Genomic DNA, 21,881 nt, shown 5'->3' on the forward strand with positions numbered 1-21,881 from the left:
GATGTAACGGCGCTAACTTCGACATAAACGCCTAGTGTAGACCAGGCCTCAGTCAAATTGCTCCTCACATGGAAGTAGGAAAAAATTCCAGGTAAAAACATTTTTTCTTTTCTGCTCCAAAATGCAAATTTGGGTCATAGATTCATATAGATTCTAGGACTGGAAGGGACCTCGAGAGGTCATCGAGTCCAGTCCCCTGCCCTCATGGCAGGACCAAATACTGTCTAGACCATCCCTGATAGACATTTATCTAACCTTCTCTTAAATAGCTCCAGAGATGGAGATTCCACAACCTCCCTAGGCAATTTATTCCAGTGTTTAACCACCCTGACAGTTAGGAACTTTTTCCTAATGTCCAACCTAAACCTCCCTTGCTGCAGTTTAAGTCCATTGCTTCTTGTTCTATCCTTAGAGACTAAGGTGAACAAGTTTTCTCCCTCCTCCTTATGACACCCTTTTGGATACCTGAAAACTGCTATCATGTCCCCTCTCAGTCTCCTCTTTTCCAAACTAAACAAACCCAATTCTTTCAGCCTTCCTTCATAGGTCATGTTCTCAAGACCTTTAATCATTCTTGTTGCTCTTCTCTGGACCCTCTCCAATTTCTCCACATCTTTCTTGGAATGCGGTGCCCAGAACTGGACACAATACTCCAGTTGAGGCCTAACCAGCACAGAGTAGAGCGGAAGAATGACTTCTTGTGTCTTGCTCACAACATACCTGTTAATGCATCCCAGAATCACGTCTGCTTTTTTTGCAACAGCATCACACTGTTGATTCATATTTAGCTTGTGGTCAACTATAACCCCTAGATCTCTTTCTGCCATACTCCTTCCTAGACAGTCTCTTCCCGTTCTGTATGTGTGAAACTGATTGTTCCTTCCTAGGTGGAGCACTTTGCATTTGTCTCTGTTAAACTTCCTCCTGTTTACCTCAGACCATCTCTCCAATTTGTCCAGATCATTTTGAATTATGACCCTGTCCTCCAAAGCAGTTGCAATCCCTCCCAGTTTGCTATCATCTGCAAACTTAATAAGCGTACTTTCTATGCCAATATCTAAGTCGTTAATGAAGATATTGAACAGAGCCGGTCCCAAAACAGACCCCTGCGGAACCCCACTTGTTATGCCTTTCCAGCAGGATTGGGAACCATTAATAACAACTCTCTGAGTACGGTTATCCAGTCAGTTATGCACCCACCTTATAGTAGCCCCATCTAAATTGTATTTACCTAGTTTATCAATAAGAATATCATGCGAGACCGTATCAAATGCCTTACTAAAGTCCAGGTATACCACATCCATCGCTTCTCCCTTATCCACAAGACTCGTTATCCTATCAAAGAAAACTATCAGATTGGTTTGACATGATTTGTTCTTTACAAATCCATGCTGGCTATTCTCTATCACCTTACCACCTTCCAAGTGTTTGCAGATGATTTCCTTTATTACTTGCTTCATTATCTTCCCTGGCACAGAAATTAAACTAACTGATCCGTAGTTTCCTGGATTGTTTTTATTTCCCTTTTTATAGATAGGCACTATATTTGCCCTTTTCCAGTCTTCTGGAATCTCTCCTATCTCCTATGATTTGGGAGATAATAGCCAGAGGCTCAGATACCTCCTCTATTAGCTCCTTGAGTATTCTAGGCTACATTTCATCAGGCCCTGGTGACTTGCAGGCATCTAACTTTTCTAAGTGATTTTTAACTTGTTCTTTTTTTTTATTTTATCTGCTAAACCTACCCCCTTCCCATTAGCATTCACTATGTTAGGCATTCCTTCAGACTTCTCGGTGAAGACCGAAACAACTAAGTCATTAAGCATCTCTGCTATTTCCAAGTTTCCTGTTTCTCCCTCTTCACTGAGCAGTGGGCCTACCCTGTCTTTGGTCTTCCTCTTGCTTCTAATGTATTGATAAAAAGTCTTCTTGTTTCCCTTTATTCCCGTAGCTAGTTTGAGCTCATTTTATGCCTTTGCCTTTCTAATCTTGCCCCTGCATTCCTGTGCTGTTTGCCTATATTCATCCTTTGTAATCTGTCCTAGTTTCCATTTTTTATATGACTCCTTTTTATTTTTTAGATCATGCAAGATCTCGTGGTTAAGCCAAAGTGGTCTTTTGCCACATTTTCTATCTTTCCTAACCAGCGGAATAGCTTGCTTTTGGGCCCTTAATAGTGTCCCTTTGAAAAACTGCCAACTCTCCTCAGTTGTTTTTCCCTCAGTCTTGATTCCCATGGGACCTTACCTATCAGCTCTCTGAGCTTACCAAAAATCTGCCTTCCTGAAATCCATTGTCTCTATTTTGCTGTACTCCCTTCTACCCTTCCTTAGAATTTCAAACTCTGTGATTTCATGATCACTTTCACCCAAGCTGCCTTCTACTTTCAAATTCTCAATGAGTTCCTCCCTATTCGTTAAAATCAAGTCTAGAACAGCTTCCCACCTAGTAGCTTTTTTAAGCTTCTGAAATAAAAAGTTGTCTGCAATGCAGTCCAAGAATTTGTTGGATAGTCTGTGCCCCGCTGTGTTATTTTCCCAACATATATTTGGATAGTTGAAGTCCCCCATCACTACCAAATCTTGGGCTTTGGATGATTTTGTTAGTTGTTTAAAAAAAGCCTCATCCACCTCTTCCACCTGGTTAGGTGGCCTGTAGTAGACTCCTAGCATGACATCACCCTTGTTTTTTACCCCTTTTAGCCTAACCCAGAGACTCTCAACACTTCCGTCTCCACCTCAGTCCAAGTGTGTACACTTTTAATATATAAGGCAACACCTCCTCCCTTTTCCCCCGTCTATCCTTCCTGAGCAAGCTGTACCCCTCCACACCAACATTCCAATCATGTGTATTATCCCACCAAGTTTCAGTGATGCCAACAATGTCATAGTTGTATTTATTTATTAGCACTTCCAGTTCTTCCTCCTTATTACCCATACTTCTCGCATTTGTATATAGGCATCTAAGATACTGGTTCGATCTTGCCTCCCAGTTTTGCCCTGATCCTCCTTTCTCTCTGCCATTATAGCTAGCCCACACTCCCTCTTGTTTCCGACCCATCTCCCAGGTGTCCATGTTCCCCACTTACCTGTGGGCTTTGCTCACCTGTCCCCGTCAAACCTAGTTTAAAGCCCTCCTCACCGTTTTGGGTCGACTGAAACATTTTGCAAATTTGCATAAATTTTGGTCAATTTTTTTTACATTAAATTAAATCCCTCCCCCCCTTGTTTTGGTTCACCAAAAATTCCAAAACATTTATCTATTTATTTTTCAAAACTGTCAGCAAATTGAAAAAAGCTGTTCTTTGCATAGCTCTGATTCCCATTATCCATCTCTAAAACACTGTTTTAGCTAAAAACTCAAGAGTAATAGTTACTGACTGCAAGAAACTTGTCTGGGCTTGACCAGCTTCTCTGATACATCTCAAAGCACAATGCATCTCTGTGTGTGACAAAGGGGCATTTCTCTTCAGCCATCATTTCCCCAGTAATTCCACCAAGTCCTTGTGCCTATCTGAAAGCCTATTTCAGTGCTGCCAAAGTCTCAGCAGAGAGAGTGAGTTGAAAAACCATCTGATAGTAGCAAGTCTCAAAAAGTAAAAAAAAAAAAAAAAAAAAAAAACCCACAGGAAAGGATTTTTTGTTACTATTACCTTCTCATGCATGATGTGATCTCTGTTATATATCACTTTTCATCCAGAGAGCTCCCAAACCACTTTGCTAGCTACATATCTAGGATTAATTTCACCCAGAGGCTAGAGTATGATAAAGATTATTTATTTTCTTTACAGTAAACTGCTGAGTTGTGGCAAGCCTGGACCTCCTATTAGCATCCCAACCCCTTTAACGTCAGTGGCTTTCCTCCAGATTTACACCAGTGCAAATGAACTCAGCATCTGACCCCTTATTGTCTGACTTGAGATGCTTTGAAAGAAGCTGCTACTGGATACAGATGTTCACAGTCAAAAGATGTTTCCCCTCTCATTGCTGCCCCTTTCATATTTTCTTTTCATGCATTTGTGGTAGAGGTTGTGAATGAGGCGGCTTGGTTCTTTCATTCCCTGTCAGTGGTGATGAACATTAAGTTAATAATGCTTAATAACACAAGCTCTGCGTGGTTTTCAGATATGTTGCTCTAATTTTGGACACGAAAAAACAGAATGTGTTTTGCTAACAAGCTCTCACTTTCCCCCTGCCAAACCAGAAAATTAGGTTCAGGTTTGGAATGGCTTTCAAGTTCGGGCTGGGAGATTAAACAAAAAACCCAAACAAAAACACAGACACACACACACGCACACACAAACACCATCATTCTCTGCTGAACTAGGAACCTCTCAGTGTGTTCTAAAAATCTAGAATTTTATCCCCTTTCTCCTAAAGTGGGATAAAAATCAAACAAACTCAAAGTGCTTTTCTGTGCCCACTTATGGGCTGCTAACTCAGTGTGACTAGTCCCAAAGAATACTACCTACTAGCAAGTGCCTGGAAAATAATTAGCTACAACCCCAGGAACCCTCTCCTGAGCTTTATACTGTCTAGACAAGTCACTGGAAAATTTCATACAGTAAGGTAGACGCCTACGAGCATGAGGACTGTAGAGTAGCTACATTTTAAAAATCACCACCACAAAAGCACAAACTCACCTCTCTTGGTAAACAGTGGGCTAATTTCACCAAGGATGTGCACCAGCTCCTCCTCTGGCAGAGAATCCCAGCTGCCCAGTGTGGCCTCAAAGTGGCCATCATGCGGTCACAGCCAGAGTGGTGCGGGGGATGAGGTAATTCATTGCATTCTCTGGGCCGCTTCTGCCAACAGGGCCACAGTGTCACAGGAAGAGCATCTGTACATCCATGCCCCAGCAAGAGCTCACCATTTTTTTTCAGGACACTAGTTGCTCTACTTTCACAAAAGCAGAACAAATGAGCATTTAAAAAAAGCCATACTAACAAAATGGATGAAAGATAATGTCACGAGTTTCCTTCCCAGTTTTCTGTAATGTATGTGCTAAAGTTTATTGCCAAACTGTAAAACTACTACTTCAGACTCTGATCCTGCAAACACTTAGGGCTTGTCCTCACTACCAGGGAGATCGACACTGCTGCAATCGATGCAGCAGGTGTCGATTTAGTGGGTCTAATGAAGATCCACTAAATTGATGGCAGAGCTCTCTCGGTTGACTTCAGTACTCCAGCTCCCCAAGAGAACTAAGGTAAGTTGACTGGAGAGCGTCTCCCATCGATGCAGTGCAGTGAAGACACCGGGATAAGTTGAACTAAGCTACATTGACTCCAGCTACATTATTCACATAGCTGGAGTAGCTTAACTTAGGTCGACTTACCCTTGTAGTGAAGACAAATCCATACACACCTATGCATGTAAGTAGTCCCTTTCAGTTCTATGGTTAGGTACACAGTTATATCAATTTTGCAGATGGGTAAAGAGAGGCAAGGAGAAGTTGAATGATTTGCCTAAAATACACAGCAAGTGAGTGACAGAACAACAGAACCTAGTAATCCTTAATTTCCCGTTCCCTGGCCTAACCGCTACACACAATATTCCTGCTCAAATGTAAACTTGTAATTTCTGAAATGAAGATAGTAAATTTCTGAACTTGGCTTACAGGGATGTACCAATCCCAAAAGGCTCAAAGTTTCAGTTTAGATAAACATCCAAAGTTCAAATTCTTATCTTAATTATACAAATATCCTGAATCAGCAAAACAGATCTGGAAATAGGGCTGCCAACCCTCCAAGATTGTTCTGGAGTCTCCAGGAATTAAAGATGAATCTTTAATAAAAGGTTATGTCATGTGATGAAAGCTCCAGGAATACGTCCAACCAAAATTGACAACCCTAGCTGGAAATAGCAAAGGAAAGTGGAAATTTTGGAAGACCAAAGAAATTCCCAGCACTTTAGGCCAGGATGGGAAATAGAAGTGAAAGATATTTATCAGAACATTTAAAATAATAAAGGTTTGGTTTGAATCTGTGCTACTAGTTTGTATTTCAGGTCTGGTACCTGATGTGTAAGTATTTTGTCCTCTTATTTCTTTTATTATCTTGAACCTTATGAGTGAGAGCTCATAGGTACAGTAACAAACTATTTTAGAAAGAAATATACTTTTTTATATATAGACAACATAGTTCTCCCAAAGGGGACAGTGCCTCCTGGCACACTTTTGATTGAAATGTCAGGTAGAAGGCCTTAATTACCTACCTGTTATTTCAAAAGTGATTGATAGAAGTGGTGCAGCACTAGACTTCGACGTGCTCTGTGACTGACTTTCTGAAATAATAGGGAAACACCACTATGAATACGTGAGAATGGAAGTTTCCAAAACAGCCTTACTGAACTGTTTATGAACACAGAGCTACATTATAAGAAGGGGTTTCCCACTGCTAGGGTTGGTGGGATTTTCCCCCTCCAGTTCTTGAATCATTGCCTGGTTTTAATCACACCGTTTAATCACGCCAAATTGCTGTTTCTAGGGGTGCCCAGAAGCTGCTTTAAAAAAAAACCACAACGCTTTTTTTAATCTGTCTCCAAATATGGAAATGTCCCCAGAGCTTTTTAAACTAAAACTCACTTCACCCCTAGTTTGAGCTCTTGAAAAAAGTATTCTCATGTTTATGCATCCAAAGACTAGTTACATTTTAAACAGCCTTATGGGGCCTACAGAGATTACCTCCTGATGGGCTCTGCATATTCCTGTCACATTATGATAAGGACAGATTTCACACCAGCCTAAGCCAGCAAGACTTCACAGTCTACCCAAATCCTGATCATCATTCTGAACAGTAAGCTGTTGCTGATTTTATTGTTGCCTCTCTTTAGCTGAGAGTTTGTCACCCTTTACTTCTAAAGCAGGGGCATCTCAACTTGGTCCTAGAGGAAATTTGCCTCTAATTTGTATTAAATGAAGCAGACTGAAGACTCCCTCCCTCATAAATATGCAGATGCAACCGATGGCGCATAGAAGTCTCAGCAAACAATGCTCCATCTTAATCCAAGCAGATGTATTAAAATGGATGCTAAGACTGGTAGTCTCCACAAACTGCAGTGCCCAGATTAAAGATGCCCCACACTAGAGAACTCTGTAGGCTACAATGTGGCCACCTCTCTTCTAAATGTTTAGCTATGTATGCCCAAGTCAAGGATGTCCTTTTTCCTGGAGTGTGTGGTTGTATTTCTTTGTGCCAATGTAAATTTGTACCATACAGATGCATAATGTATAAAAATAAATGTCATCAGAATTGTGGACTAAATGCACTTAGTATAATTTACTGTCTTGAAGGATTTCTAAATTACCAGTGGATAAGCCGTTCCTTTCAAGTTACATTATTCCCCAGCAGCAAAAAGTATGTTAATGTAAATTACTCACTGATGTTTTGTTCTTCAAAAATGCATATAATAATATAGTTGAACTCGTCAGAAAAGTATTTTATGTAAACTATATAGAGCTAGGTGCTTATAAGACTCCAATCATCACATCAGCTATCCAACTCATTAACACTATACCTATTAATCATGGAATTTTTATTCTACACATTCTGCAGATGGAAACCTTTTCCAAGGTCACATATGAAGTCTGTGGCAAAACCAGGAATTGAACCCAAATCTCCCATGTCCCATTCCAAACGCCTTAACCACAAGATCATCCTCCCGCTTTCATCTCCAGAATATTTTTGTATCCAGGACACCTTTATCAAGGTAAGAATCCTCATGACACTAGGAAAATAACATCTTTCTTTGGAAAAGGTTAGGGGCCTGATTCTTCACTCACTTACACTGGTGTAAATCCGGAGTCACTTCAATGAAGTAAATGGAGTTCACTTACACATATGTAAGTAAAAGGAGACCAGGGGATAAGCTTTCCTCTCTCTTTTCCTAAGGAACTGTAGAGGCTACAATTATGAGAAACTTGGTGTTTTTAGTTTGCAGAGAGTCTCTTCATATAAACTTTTTTTTCCTGTTTCAATTTTGGGAGAACAAATCCACACAAGTATCAAGCTGAGTTACAGTTTTACACAAAAACAAGAACTCCACATGAAAGTCAGACAAAACCATCACATTTTGCCTGGTTTCAAGGAAAAGCCAAGTTTAGTGCTCTTTTTGAACCTGTAAAGTCATTTCACATATATATTTCCACGGTGACTTTACACATGCATTTACTTTTTTCTTTTTCGAGGTGCAACCTATACAAGCACAGAGAGGTTAAAATGACTTGCACAAGGTCACACAGAAAATCTCTGGCAGAACTGGGACTAGAACCCAGAGTTCATGATTCCCAGTCTTGTATCTTTCTTACCACAAGACCATCCTACAGTTAAGGAAGCCTTCAGGAAGTCTGATGAAAAAAACAGTTCAGAGTAAGATATGGACATTTGCAGAATAAAGAATGAACCCATCCCTCCTGGAATTAAATATTTCCATTTAAATTAGATTTTAAAAAATAGATCGCAGTAACCTATAATAAAATAAGACACTTGTGACAGAAGACAATGGAGGTCAAAAAGCTCCGGCATGCTGAAGTGTTCAGTTTTCACACTAATTCAATTGCAAGTGAATGAAATTTACCTTCTTTTTCCTTGAGGGTATTTAAATAGGAGAGGAGATTTTCATTAGCTTGCACACAGTACACCTCACGGGTTTGAATTCCACCTCCACACAGAGCTGTCTGATTCCCTCGTCTTTTGTCCTGTTGGCTAAGTAAAGGGTCAACACGACATTCTGTCCACTCTGTGGTTCTCCAGCCATACCTGAATCAAAGTAATTGCAAATTGAGTTAATTAGTTCTTTAAAACATGTAAAGCCACACAAGGTAATATTTGATTATACAAGGCAAAGTGCCCTAATATTGCTGACTCATTATCTAGAAGGATTGGCTCCCCAAAAATCTTTATTTTACAGATATGCATGAGGTTTGGTATTCTACACTGATTAAATTATTTTCCTCATTATTTCATTTTTGAAAAGGTTACATTTAGGAAGATCTTTGTTTAAGTTTAATCAGTGGAATTTATTATTTTACTGCAAGAAAGAATAATAATGTTGCATGGAAAGAAATTGAGTTTTATGCTCAAATCTGCCAATCCCCAGGTTTGTGAATCTTAGCACTTGTTTAGAACTAGACAGCTAGAGTAAAGCAATACACAACAAAAATCAAAGAAATGTGCACACTGAGAAACATAAGACCCGAAAAATAAAAAAAAAAGGTAAAGCCTCCAATTTACCTTTGATAAGAAGCATGAATGCTCCTCCTGCATATCAAGGCAAAACTATAATTGTACTTCTTTTTTCAAAAAAATTATTTCAGTGAGTTCTTTTTTCACCGTTGAGAGTAAGATGGCTTCTCTGCGGTGCTCAAGCCCCCCTGCTGAGTACTTACAAATGAAGAGAAGCTGTGAGCTTTCTCATCAGTGAGTGCATAAGAAAGAAGGTCTATGACTCCAACTTAAAACCCCAGTCAGACTTATGAATTGAAAGACATGTCACAGGCTTCTCTGCCCAACAAGTACTTTAAGGCAATATCAAGGGAATCATTTCCCGATGCTGCTGAAGATGGAGAATGATGATATTTCTCCTCTTCAAGGAAAATGATGTTCCAGAGTCAAAACGCAGAGATGCAAAATGGCATAACATCAAATGCTGTTTCCCCAATAGTTCTTTCCAGGCAGATAAAGAAAAAGCACAGTTGTGACTGTTAATATTCATCTCAATTAGATGCTAATGATGAAAGCAATCTCCTGAATCTAAAGTGCTTGCTTGCTCTTAATCTTCCTATACTCTAAACAGGACTAATTTATTTACTACCACTTTTAGCCTCTTCCCCTCCTGATTTAGGGCTCAGTCTTGCCTTCTTTAATCAGCCTAAATTCCCAATGAAGTCAGATAAGAGTTTGGCTGCTCAAGGAATACATACCAGCTTCTTACTGTGTAAGACACTTGGTATGGAATTGTGCCCTGTACTTCAAACAAACAATGATGGATTCTAGAAGAAAGGATCTGTAGGAAAAATCACCACTGAATCAATAAATTTGTTTTACTATGCCCTTAAAGCTGGTTCAAAGTAGTGCACAAAAGTGTATCAGTGTGTACACACATGTTCACATTTTAAAAGTCAGCATTTACAAAGTCATGTAAGTTATTTCTCTATATTTAGAGTAGGAAGTAACTTCAGTACAACTGCAACTATATGCAAATGTTAGCTTTTAGTGGGATCACTGAATATGCACACACATAAACCAAATCCTAGTATTTTCTTTTAAATGTACTTGTATTGTCAATCAAATCATTATCAAAGTGCTGCACTCTCCCACGGGATGTACAGTATTCATTTTGATGGGGTGGGGTACATATTAACACTTACGTAACACACGGTGCCACACCATCTCCTTGAGAGCTACATTGCTCTATTTCTTCTAGCTCTGGGCATTCACTTTCACTGCCGATAGGAAACTGCTTAATGGTCCGTGTTCTTGTACGATTTCCTTTAGGGGTTGTCATATCAAAACATGTTTTAGAACAGGGGCTCCACTCAGACCACTCTGACACCTGGCACTCCTTAGTGATCACACAGGACTGGAAGGTAATTGGCAACTTGTCTTGTTGGCAAAAGCTGTAAAAAGAGCAATAAGATTTTAAGTACCTGTGTTCACAAGCAGTTATGAATCCCTATATGAATATGCTATTCCCTGAACTGAACAATGAACACACTTAGGAAGCATTTATTTCTGCTGAGAACTGCGGATTATTTTGAGGACGTGTTAGGCCACCTCTTGCCAGGGCCGGTTCCAGGCACCAGCCGAGCAAGCTGGTGCTTGGGGCGGCAGCTTGTAGGAGGTGGCATTCTGCCCAATCCTAGGGCGGCACGGCCGTTTTTTTTGGTTGTTGTTGTTCCGCTCTGGCCGCCCTCTAGGAGGCGGCGACACGGAGGACGGGAGCACCCTGCAGCAAGCTCGGCAGGGCAGCCCGCGTCCTTCCCTCCCAGCCAACCGGAGTGGTGTGGAGCCTCCCGGCAGGGGGCACAGCGGGAGGGGCCGCGTGGTAGCGCCCTGCTGTAGCTCTGGCAGCCCCTCTTCTCTCTCTCCCCCCCCCCGTTCCCTCCACCTGCATCCTGGCTCCAGCCGCGCCGCAGGTTTTTTTTTTTTTTTTTGCTTTGTCGTTCCGGCCGTCGCGGTTTGCTTGGGGCAGCCAGAAAGCCAGAGCCGGCCCTGCCTCTTGCAAGTCCTCACTCACACAAAGCTTCCTCTGACTTTAATTGTCTAAATAAGAGTTGGGTGAGTAAAATCTTCTGGATATGGCCAGTCAAATACAGTATAGCACACTGCTTTTTAGGGAGGGAAAAAGCAATAACGTTCTAAAGAAATACTGGGGTCAAATGTTAAATATACATTTTTACCTACCTGTCTTCACTGTATGATAATACAAATAAATGAAAATGAATCACAGTTTGCATCACTTTTTTTGTTTTGTTTTTAGTTCCACCTTGGTTTGTTTGGCATTGTTTGAAAAAAGGAATTATCAGCATCAGAGATGCTCACAATGTGAAAACGGCTGGTCAAACAGTGCTGACTCCTCCTCAGTGGCAGCTGATCATTTACTTTAAAAGACAGCTACAAATATATTAAATACTTTTCCATGTAAGCAATTGATATAGTTGCCACAGAGCTGTAACATAATCTGTAGGAGTCTGAAGGGAGTTGTGGTGGCTGTATCAAGATATTGCCCACACTATGAAATGGAGCATAAATGTGGCCTTTAATTCCCTTTTCCTAAACCAATCTATCTGCTTCAACTCTATATGAGCTTGGCTTCACTCACAATGTTATGTAGGCTTTCACGGAGACTTATGTTTCTAAGTGCCTACATAACTTTTGAAAACATTTATTCTACAGAGAAAAGTTAACCCATTTGCTTTATAGTTTGATTCACAATAAGAACAAAAAATCTACAGCAAAACTCAAGTAAAACAGCATCTTGACTAGACTTGTCATAATACCAACTCTTTAATCATAGTTACAATAATTCATATTCATCATACTTGTTCTAATATAGGCTACTCAGTTTTGAATTAACTGTAACCAGTCAGGAAAAAGATCTACACGTCACTGTAGATTGTTCAGTGTAACACTCTGCTCAGTGTATAGCAGCAGTCAAAAAAGCAAACAAATGTATTGAGGTATTTAGAATGGTATAGAAAATAATACTGAAAATATTATAATGCCATTACACAAATCAAAGGCATACCCTTCACAGGAATTTAACAAAGGATATAGCAGAAAAAGAAGGGGGTCTCAACTGAAGCCAAGATCTTAGCATGGACATTTATGATGGCTATGTTAGGAATGAACACATATTTTATATGAATGCACTTCTGCTTCCGCGTAGAAGACAACTACTAACTGATGGGGGAATATGAAAAATTTCCCTTGGGGAAAGATTATTCTACAATGGACCATTATGAGATTTCTTCCACATTCCTTTGAAGTATCAGGCACTGAACTATATGGACCACTGGTCAGATCGGGTATGACAATTTCTATGTTCCTAACAGCAGGTACATATGTATTGATTCTGCATGGAAACACTTTTTAATGACTGTGAACAAGAGCCATATTCCATGTGGATTCTTATATGTACGGTGTTTGTGGATCCTTCTGGATGAAAGATGCTAGACTACCATTCCCCTCCTGAGTTTCCTACAGATATTAATGGCACTTTTCTTGCAAATAATATTAGAGTGGAAAGTATGCATAAAAGAGAAGACAAAAATATACTCTTCAGCCATGTTTGATCATAGGGGAATTTAATTAGGGGCATGGCTAGTCATGGTTTCATGCACAGAATTGCTGTTTATCTAACAGCAGCTTTGGTGTTGATCAGTGGCAGGATATGACCTAATAATGTGGGAGAACAAAAGATAGACCTAAATCATATGGCTAGGATTCAGTGTTGCATCTCTACAGGGGCAAGTAGGACAAAGATTGATTTAAGTCACGTTTTTACTTGATTATTATGGGCTTCTCCAGGAGCTGGTATAGCCTATAATAGTCAGGTGTAGCTCCTGGAGTTGGGTAGAGCAGCCAGAAATTGTTCTACTTTATGAATCCTCTCTTCATTCCACCACTCAAGCTGCCTATGGGCTGGTCTGCAGCCCAGTGAGGAGGGCAGTTCTAATCCCACCAGGCTTTGGGGCTTTCACAGCACCTCTATACTTCTATAGGAGCCATACAGGGGCTGTGGCAGGGTCCAGAATCCTACCCTATGAACTTATTATTTCAAGTAGGACACTGGACAGAGTTACAAATGAGAGAGAGAGAGAAAAAGTGTGAGAAAAGTATAAATATATTAAGGGTGAACTGTAAGGCTAAAGTGAAAACTGAGCTGAGCCCAGACATACATCCTGAATGCTTATACTAAGCAGGTAGCTGGGAGAATTCAGCATCAGCAAAGGAGCATTTTTCAGAAGGTATTTTTCTACTTTGTAAAATCATCCGGTATTTTTTTAGTTCACCAAAGACCTCCATAGAATGCATTGTCCCACGTCATCCCTGAAAACAGGTGCTTGTAAATGCACCAAGTGTCCTACTAAAATCAAGTAGTTTGGTTCATCTTTTGTTCTTCCATATTAATAGGCCAGATCCTGACACTGACCTTCATTCAAAACTTCCATAATGTTGAAAATTCTGCACATGAGAGCGTGGCAGGAGATGGCCCTTAACTAACTTCCCCTCTGACTACAAGGTGAATGAACGGCAAGTTTCATACACATGAAGTTGAATGTTTACAATAATTTTATCTCTGGAGAAGTGAATGTCCCTTTTTAGACAACTGAATATTACAATCCTTAGATTTGTCTTCTCTATTGTTTCACTACATTTGTTATAGCTTGGATCAAGCTGTCAGGTTGTGTGAAATGTTTCCTCTTATGGTGATGCCAACTGATTAGCAGAGGAAGCCTAAATGTACCCACAATGCATTGGCAGAATAAATAGCCGGAGCCTCTTATGGATCTTTCAATTGGCTTTGCAGATGAGCACCAACCCTTCCAAAATGTGAACATTTGCTTTAGAGAAACAATGTGGGTAACGTAATATCTTTTGACATATTTTTGTTGGTGAGACAGACAAGTTTTCAAACTTATACAGAGCTGTTCTTCAGATCCCTGTTCTTCAGGTCACCTGAAAAGAGCTTTGTAAGTGTTAAAGCTTAGAAGTTGATCCAATAAAGGATATTATCTCACCACCTTCTCTCTCTAATATCCCAGTGCCAAAATGGCTACAACAACATTTGCTTTAGTTTGTTCACTTGTAATGCATATAACTGACTTTGACGTCTAGCTGTTAAACTACTCAAAATGTTAGCTGTCAAATCCCATATACTTCAAAATGGGAGAGAAGAATATTGTGCATTAACCCAATATTTTGTATACATATACACATACACACACTACTATTATATTAAACACATGTTTAAAATTAGAGCTGAGAAAACTTCAGAATTTCCATCCCATTATTTCAACATTTTCAATTGAAACAAAACTTTTTGACATTCCCAAAATCAAAATGTTTCATTTTATTTTGTTGAAATGACCCAATACACACAGTTTCAAGTTATTTTAACATCAAGCCATGTTCTTCCACTTTAGCACATTGCCTCATGGGAGTTGTAGATCAGTAGCCTGATGCCTCAATTCTTCCCAATAGGCCAGACACCATGGACCAGACTACTCACCACATAGCATATTGAATTATGGGAAATGTAGTCCCCCAGAGAACTCAGCAGAACGGACCCCACATGGGGACCTGAACCACAACTCCTATAAAGCAATGCGCTGATAGGGAAATGCAATTTAATGTTTTACTGACCTGATTTAAAACAAAATGTTTTGGACAGTTCAACAAAACAAAATACTGTATTCTAATTTGGGTTGAACTGATGTGAAATTAAATATTTCATACACATTTACCTGATGGAAAAACAAATTTTTAGATTTTCCATCAGAAAAAAAGTGATTGAGCAGAAACTGCATTTTATCCTGGAAAACGTTTCAGACAGAAAATTCCCAACCAGCTCAATTTAAAATTAAGCACTCGTTTAGGATGAACTGAATCCAATGAAGAATCCATTCCTACAAGATTTCATCAAGATCCATTATATTAAACACTGTTGATAGATCTAAGAGAATGGACACTGTACCCTTGTCCACTTCCAGGAGAAGATCAAACACTACTGACACAAATATCCTCATTTCCATATCCGAAATATGACCCCAGACTGACGCAGATGAAAATACAGCTGAAGATGGCTCAACTGTAAATCTATCACGCTACTATTCCTATTATTCATTTGTGATTCTTTTTTGAACAGATAAAAGCAAGTGCATGAATAACAGGGCTAAATGACAAGCAAGGGGTTAAGAAGAATATAAAAGGAATCTATTTTTATAATAACTGTAAAACAGATTAGTCCTCCATTTTAATTGGCCACAATACAAGCATCGTCAAAATAATACTGTAAGCCAACAGACAAAATTGAGAGCTTTGTACAGGCTGCTAATATTATTTAGCTAGATTTAAGAACTAAAAGCAAGCTGACTTGCTAACCCATTCTGTTATTTATTTACATACTAACACCCTTCACTATTTACAATGCTAACTATTGACAAATAACTGTTAGCATCATAAATCATGGACAGGAAATCTTTTTATTGTCAAATAAGCCTTTACCTTTTGCAAGGCGCTGGAGCCTGTAACAATTAGTAAAAGTAGTAGGATAAAAGCAAATTAACTGGAGTATCTTGGTTCAACATTTGCTTTTCTTTGAACAAATTAGATAGACTATTAGAGCTAATTGCAAACTGCCATTATCAAGAGTTTTCTTTCATTTTGCAAGCAGCAAGAAAAGACATATTGGATTTCAAGAACCATAGGTGTCAGTACTGGATTCTGACTGAAGCTGGAACTAATGGATCAACATATTTAAACTTCCAAGGTCGTGTATTTTTTTAAATAAGACTCAGTCCAAAACACATGCGATTGTGATTGTGAAGGAGCTCTAGTCCCTCTGGAGTTAGAGTTGAAACCAGATTGTAAGCCTGTTTTTCAGCTTTCCACCTTCCATACACAAACATCCCAAATTAATTGAAAACAAACTAATTACACTGATTCCTCGCTTAACGTTGTAGCTTTGTTCTTGAAAAATGCTACTTTAAGTGAAACGATGCTAAGTGAAGCCAATTTCCCCAAGAATTAATGTAAATTGGGGGGTGGGGAGGGTGGTTCCAGGGAATTGTTTTTTGCCAGACAAGACTGGCTGTGTGGTATCTGGTCTGAGAAACCACACAGCCTGCTACATAGAGAGTCAAAGGAGTTTCTTTTATCTCAACATGTACAGCCTTGTGTTCTTGGTGCTGGAAATGCCAGATTTGGTCTCCACTGATGACTTAGGCCTGGTCCACACTAACCCCCCACTTCGAACTAAGGTACGCAAATTCAGCTATGAATTCGAAGTACCTTAGTTCGAACTTACCGCGGGTCCAGATGCGGCAGGCAGGCTTCCCCGTCGATGCCGCGTACTCCTCTCGCCGAGCTGGAGTACCGGCATCGACGGCGAGCACTTCCGGGATCGATTGCTTACCGCCGGACCCGGAGATAAGTGTAGACCTACCCTTATAATGAGGCTGCATTTAAGTTTATGTAACACGTACATGAGTATGTTTACACTTTGCCAAATGCTCACAGCCCAAATTTGGTTAGCCAGGATTGGATTACTGCTTGATAGGAAATAACAAAGGGTGCAGATAGATTCAGTAGTGAAGAAACAGAAGAAAAAAATCCATGTGGGAAGAAAGGGATTTGGTATGGAGAAATGTGAGGAAGTAGGTCGCATATACAGGCAAATAGCCTTCTGAGGAGGAAAAAAAAATCAGTGTAGTCCTTATGTGGTTTCAGGCTCAGCAGGGACTCCTGTTTGTGAGAGATTTTTGAACAAGAAATTCACAGGTAAAAAACCTGGAATCAAGATGGAAATAATCCATCCCTTATTTCAGGCTAAAAGCACTTTAGAGACATTTGTTTTCTCAACACACACAAATGCTAGAAAGTTCCAAGTTAAATTTCCATTAAAAATTCAAAAGCATGCAAAGATACCTTTAAAATCACAAAAACCACCTTAACTCTGCCTGTTTGACCCCACCTGAATCATTGGAAACTCTGACTCAATCACATACTCATCAACCTCAGAAATTCATTAGCATTAAGGCCTAGAATTGTATCTAAGGGCCAGAGAGGAGGAAAACACCTTCCTCTGTGAGCCCCAACCTCTGCTCAGCCTTGCTAGCACTGCCCAGACCATGGTGCTAGGAACTATGGGGAGAACATGGATTGTATTGTAAGGGATGTAGCAATTTAGTTTCCCTCTCCACTCAGCAAGTGTCTTTGATGCATAATGTCTCCTGATGCTTACCCTGGATTGCTTACCCTGAATGAAAGCTGTTGTAGGAACAGGGGTGTGTGGGAGGGTAGGGGATTAAGCTAAAACACAGATATAAAGCATATTGTACAGTTACACAAATGAATAGCCTGATGGGGCTCTCATGTTACTTACTGAACTATTTGAAGTACAGCAGAAAAAGGTTAGTCATACAATTACGGGATTTTACATCTTTTACTGGGGTTTTCGTCACACTGTACTGAACCCAACACCAATAACGAGTGGGAATAGGAAGGAAGAGTAATGAAATGGCTTTGCAGGCTGCCTAGCCAGTTCTACTGAAACCGTCACTAGAACATTAGAACTGGCCAGGATATTGGGGCTGCCTTTCAAAACTGTATTTTTGTTCTGTGTTGGTACAGTACTTAGCACACTGGGGTCCTGGCCCATGCCTGGAGGTCCTAGGCACAACAATAATACAGATAAATAAATAAATTTATAATAATAAACCTAGGACAGTTCCTGCACAATTACGATATCTGGCCAATCTAGAAAGCAAACCTTAACAGAAATAAGAAGAACTGGAGTACTTGTGGCACCTTAGAGACTAACAAATTTATTAGAGCATAAGCTTTCGTGGACTACAGCCCACTTCACACCAGGACATCTTTTAGCATATTCTGAGACATCATTCCACAAATTAAACATTTAATCCTGGACTAATTTCCCATCACACCAACTGCCTTTTATGTTCAAATACAGGAAGGCAATGACATGGGGTTTACTAATATGAGATTTCACAGTGGAGTACACATCATTCACAATAAACTCAATGTATTCATCAGAGCTCAGATTTAACAAGAACTAATATTTGCTACTTCTACACACACAGTATACCAAGATGCCTAATAAATAAAGTCAATTCAAGTCAAGCCATCTCTTTGCTTAGTGTTTTTCTCCATTTTTCTCCCTCTCCCCGTCCTTTCTATTCCTCCTATATTGCCTCTTATCAGCTTTGACTTCTTGTCATTTTTTCCCTTTTATGGTATTTTCTCACCTATTATTCCCTACTTTAATTCCCAACATACTAGAGGTCTGTTATGTTTATTTTCCCTCTAGGTGATTTCCCTTTTGATTACATTCACATTTTTCCATTGTTCTGAAATGAATAGCATGGCTACATTTCAGCAGGGAGACTGCTGCCAAAACTTCTGGGCACTTAGGAAAAACAAAAATAGTGGAAGACTGAGTTGTTATTTCCAGCTCTTAATTCAATAAAGCCTCCTATGTATTAAAAAGGCCATTAATTCAGGATTAAATCACTAAGAAATACCAACAGTAGTAAATAAACTATTCAGATATACAGATTTAACTGCGTATGAAACAGTGATCGCTTGGAGGAAGAACAGACACAGGGAATGTCTACCATGGCAAAGAAAAGTCCTGGAGGCAACAAGTCTCAGAGCCTGGGTCTACAGACTCAGGCTTGTGGGGCTTTGTACTATGGCACTAAAAACAGCTATGTAGATGTTCCAGCTCTGGCTAGAGCTTACGCTCTGAAGCCCAACCCACTCCCCGGGCTTCAGTGTCAGAGCTGTTATATCTACGCAGTTAGTTTTAATACTTTAATACTAACCCGAGTCTGTAGACCTGGGCTCTGAGACTTGCTGCTGTGAGGGCTTTTTTTTTTTTGGTGCCATGTAGATACAAAGAGACTAAAGTTCTTTATATTTTGCAGTAAACTGGCAAATAATGTGATGCATTTTAAACTTTTATTGGTGTTTGTTTTTCCTCCTTAGTTTCTCTTTCACCTTAGATTTGTTGATTTTATTTTTTCATTGACTTCGGGGGCAAGATCCTAACTCCTGCTCCAGCCCCTTTATACAGCATGAAAGGGCTGGAGCAGCAGAAAAGTTCCTGTATAGCTGGTAGAGGATTCCTCCAATGCAAGAACTGTGGAAGACAGCCACAGGGCTGCCTCCTGCGGAGCACCTCACAAGCATAGGTGTAGGCCCAGAGCTAGCTACGTTATGCTGGAGGCCCCTCTAGCCCCCATAACAGCCTAGTGTTGGGAGAATAGCTCTGCTCCCCTGCAAGTTCTACTCTGTGCCTCTTAGGGTATGACTACACTAGAGCTGGAGGTGTAATTTCCAGCTCGGGCAGATATACCTGCAGTAGCTCTTATCAAGCTAGCATGCTAAAAATAGCAGCGTACGCATAAGGATGGGTTTGCAGCCTGAGTACAATCCCATCTGAAACCCTAGGTACAGTCTCTGGTGGCTAGCCCATCCTACTGCTTGTACCTCTGCAGCTACACTTCCATTGTTAGTGTGCTAGCTCAGAGTTACAGTGGGCATGTCTACCTGAGGTGGAAGTTACGTCTCTAGTGCAGACATACCCAAGAAGAACTCTCAACAGAAGAATTCTTCCATCAACCTAATACTATCTAAACACCAGGGGCTAGGCTGGCATAGTTCTGTATCTCAGGGGTGTAGATTTTTCACACAACTAAGAGACATAGCTATCCCAATGCAAGTTACCAGTGCAGACCAGCCCTGAAATTCTACATTACATTAAGGATGATAAACAAAGAGGGGCTGAGCTACTAACTTTTAGTTCTTTAGCATTTCTTGAAGTTGGCATTTTAGGGTTATCTATATGAATATGTTGCCTTATTTTACCTAAGAAACCAAAGAGGTTTGAATTTCCTGGTACAGAGGAACTTTCATACTGGATCAGACCCCAGGTGCTTCAGTGGAAGATGCAAGAACCATACAGTAGGCAGATGTGGGATAATCTACCTCCATCAGGAAGGTGTTAGCCTCATCCCTAATAGTTAGAAATTGATTTAAGGCTGAAACATGAGTTTTTTTATCCCTTCCAACACTTTTTTTTCATTAACTAGTATAGCTCTGGTTAGTCATGTTATCCATATAAATTTGCAATTCTTAGCCTCAACAAAATCCTGTGGCAATGACTTTCATGATCTAATTATGTACTGAGTGAAAAAAAAATTCCTTTTATCAATTTTGAATCTGCCACCTCTCTCTTTTATTGAATAATCCATTGTTCTTGTGTTGAGAGATGGAGAAAACAGAAGGTCCCGATCTACCTTCTCAAATCCTCTGATGTTTTGATATATTTTGTCATGTCCCCCTCTTATAATTCTCCTTTCTAAAGTAATCTCAGTCTTTCATTCTCTTTTTATGTAAGAATTTTCCTGTGCTCCTCATAATTCTCATTGCTCTTCTCTGAACCTCCTCTCTGCAGTAACCTAATACTGCATACAGTTTATACTAGATGAGGCTGCACTATTTAATTATATGCAGGCATTCACATTTTCTGTATTTTTCTCCCTATTGTTCCTTATGCATCTGAACCTCGATAGCTTTTTTGAACAAGAGCTGCACAGTGAGCAGAGGTCTCCATTGAGCTGTCCATGATTACAGCCAGGTCTCTCTTCTAAGTTGATACAGTTAATGTAGAACCCTGTAAGGTGTATGAGTAGTTCAGTTTTTTTCACTCCAGTGTGCATTACTTTACATGTATCTTCTCTAGACTACATAAGTGTGTCATCTACAAATGTTGGTACCTTGCTGCTCACCCCTCTACCTTTACAAATCATTAACAAATATATTAAACAACCCAGGACCAGGTACGGAACCTTGAGGCAACCAGCTGTTAACCTTGCCCATGATGAAAACTGGCCCTTTATTCTTACTCTTTGTTTTCTGACCCTTAGTCAGTCAACAATACTTTATTTCTTACTCTTGACTCCTGTGACAGATCTCAATGGCTTTTAAAGGGACATTCTTAGGGGAGTTTAAGAAATTGGGATTTTTTTTTAAGTTCTATAAAACCGAAAAGTCTTACAGTACATTAATATAAAATATATATTTATGAAATTTAAAATAAATAAATACAAATTAGACCCAAATTAAAATGACAAATATATCCTGCAACATTTCCAACTCAAACATTGTGCCATTGTTCTAGTATAGAATAAGTGGAAGACGAAAACAACTTGAAAGAAAAGTGAAATTCTATTTTCATTCTCCAGGCTGAATGAAATGCAAAACAACAAAAAGATACTATAGATAGTGAAAAAGAAAAGAGTTTTTTAAAATTATGTTTTTATTTAAAAAAATATTCTGCCTGGTTTATTAACCTACCCCATTACTGAATTAATAAGTAGGAAGAATAAAAAAACAGAAACACTTAACCCCAGAAAACCTATATTTTGACTGTGATGGGAACTGGATCAAAAATGTAGTAAAAACAAACAAAACAAAAAATGGAGAAAGCACCTTCTAGATGATGATAAAAAAATGTAGAACAGAGTCATCCACATATTGATGACAACAAGCCAAAACCCTTTAATACCATCCCAGTGACCTCATATAAACATTGAAAAGGAGACGTGACAACAATCTTTCAGAATTCTAA

The 21,881-nt window shown here is 39.6% G+C and overlaps 1 protein-coding gene across 1 annotated transcript in view; it reads right to left on the minus strand.

The window, feature by feature from the left end:
- THSD7A (thrombospondin type 1 domain containing 7A) overlaps window positions 1-21,881 on the minus strand; it is a 539,203-nt gene that overhangs the window by 164,945 nt on the left and 352,377 nt on the right. Inside the window, exons 5-6 of the mRNA XM_042856716.2 lie at window positions 10,369-10,617; window positions 8,577-8,758 (exon numbers count right to left, since the gene is read on the minus strand). Coding sequence (XP_042712650.2) covers window positions 8,577-8,758; window positions 10,369-10,617 — 431 coding nt within the window. The remainder of the gene's footprint in view (window positions 1-8,576; window positions 8,759-10,368; window positions 10,618-21,881) is intronic.

Source organism: Chrysemys picta, chromosome 2, assembly GCF_011386835.1.
Source record: "Chrysemys picta bellii isolate R12L10 chromosome 2, ASM1138683v2, whole genome shotgun sequence".
NCBI classification, from domain to species: Eukaryota; Metazoa; Chordata; order Testudines; family Emydidae; genus Chrysemys; species Chrysemys picta.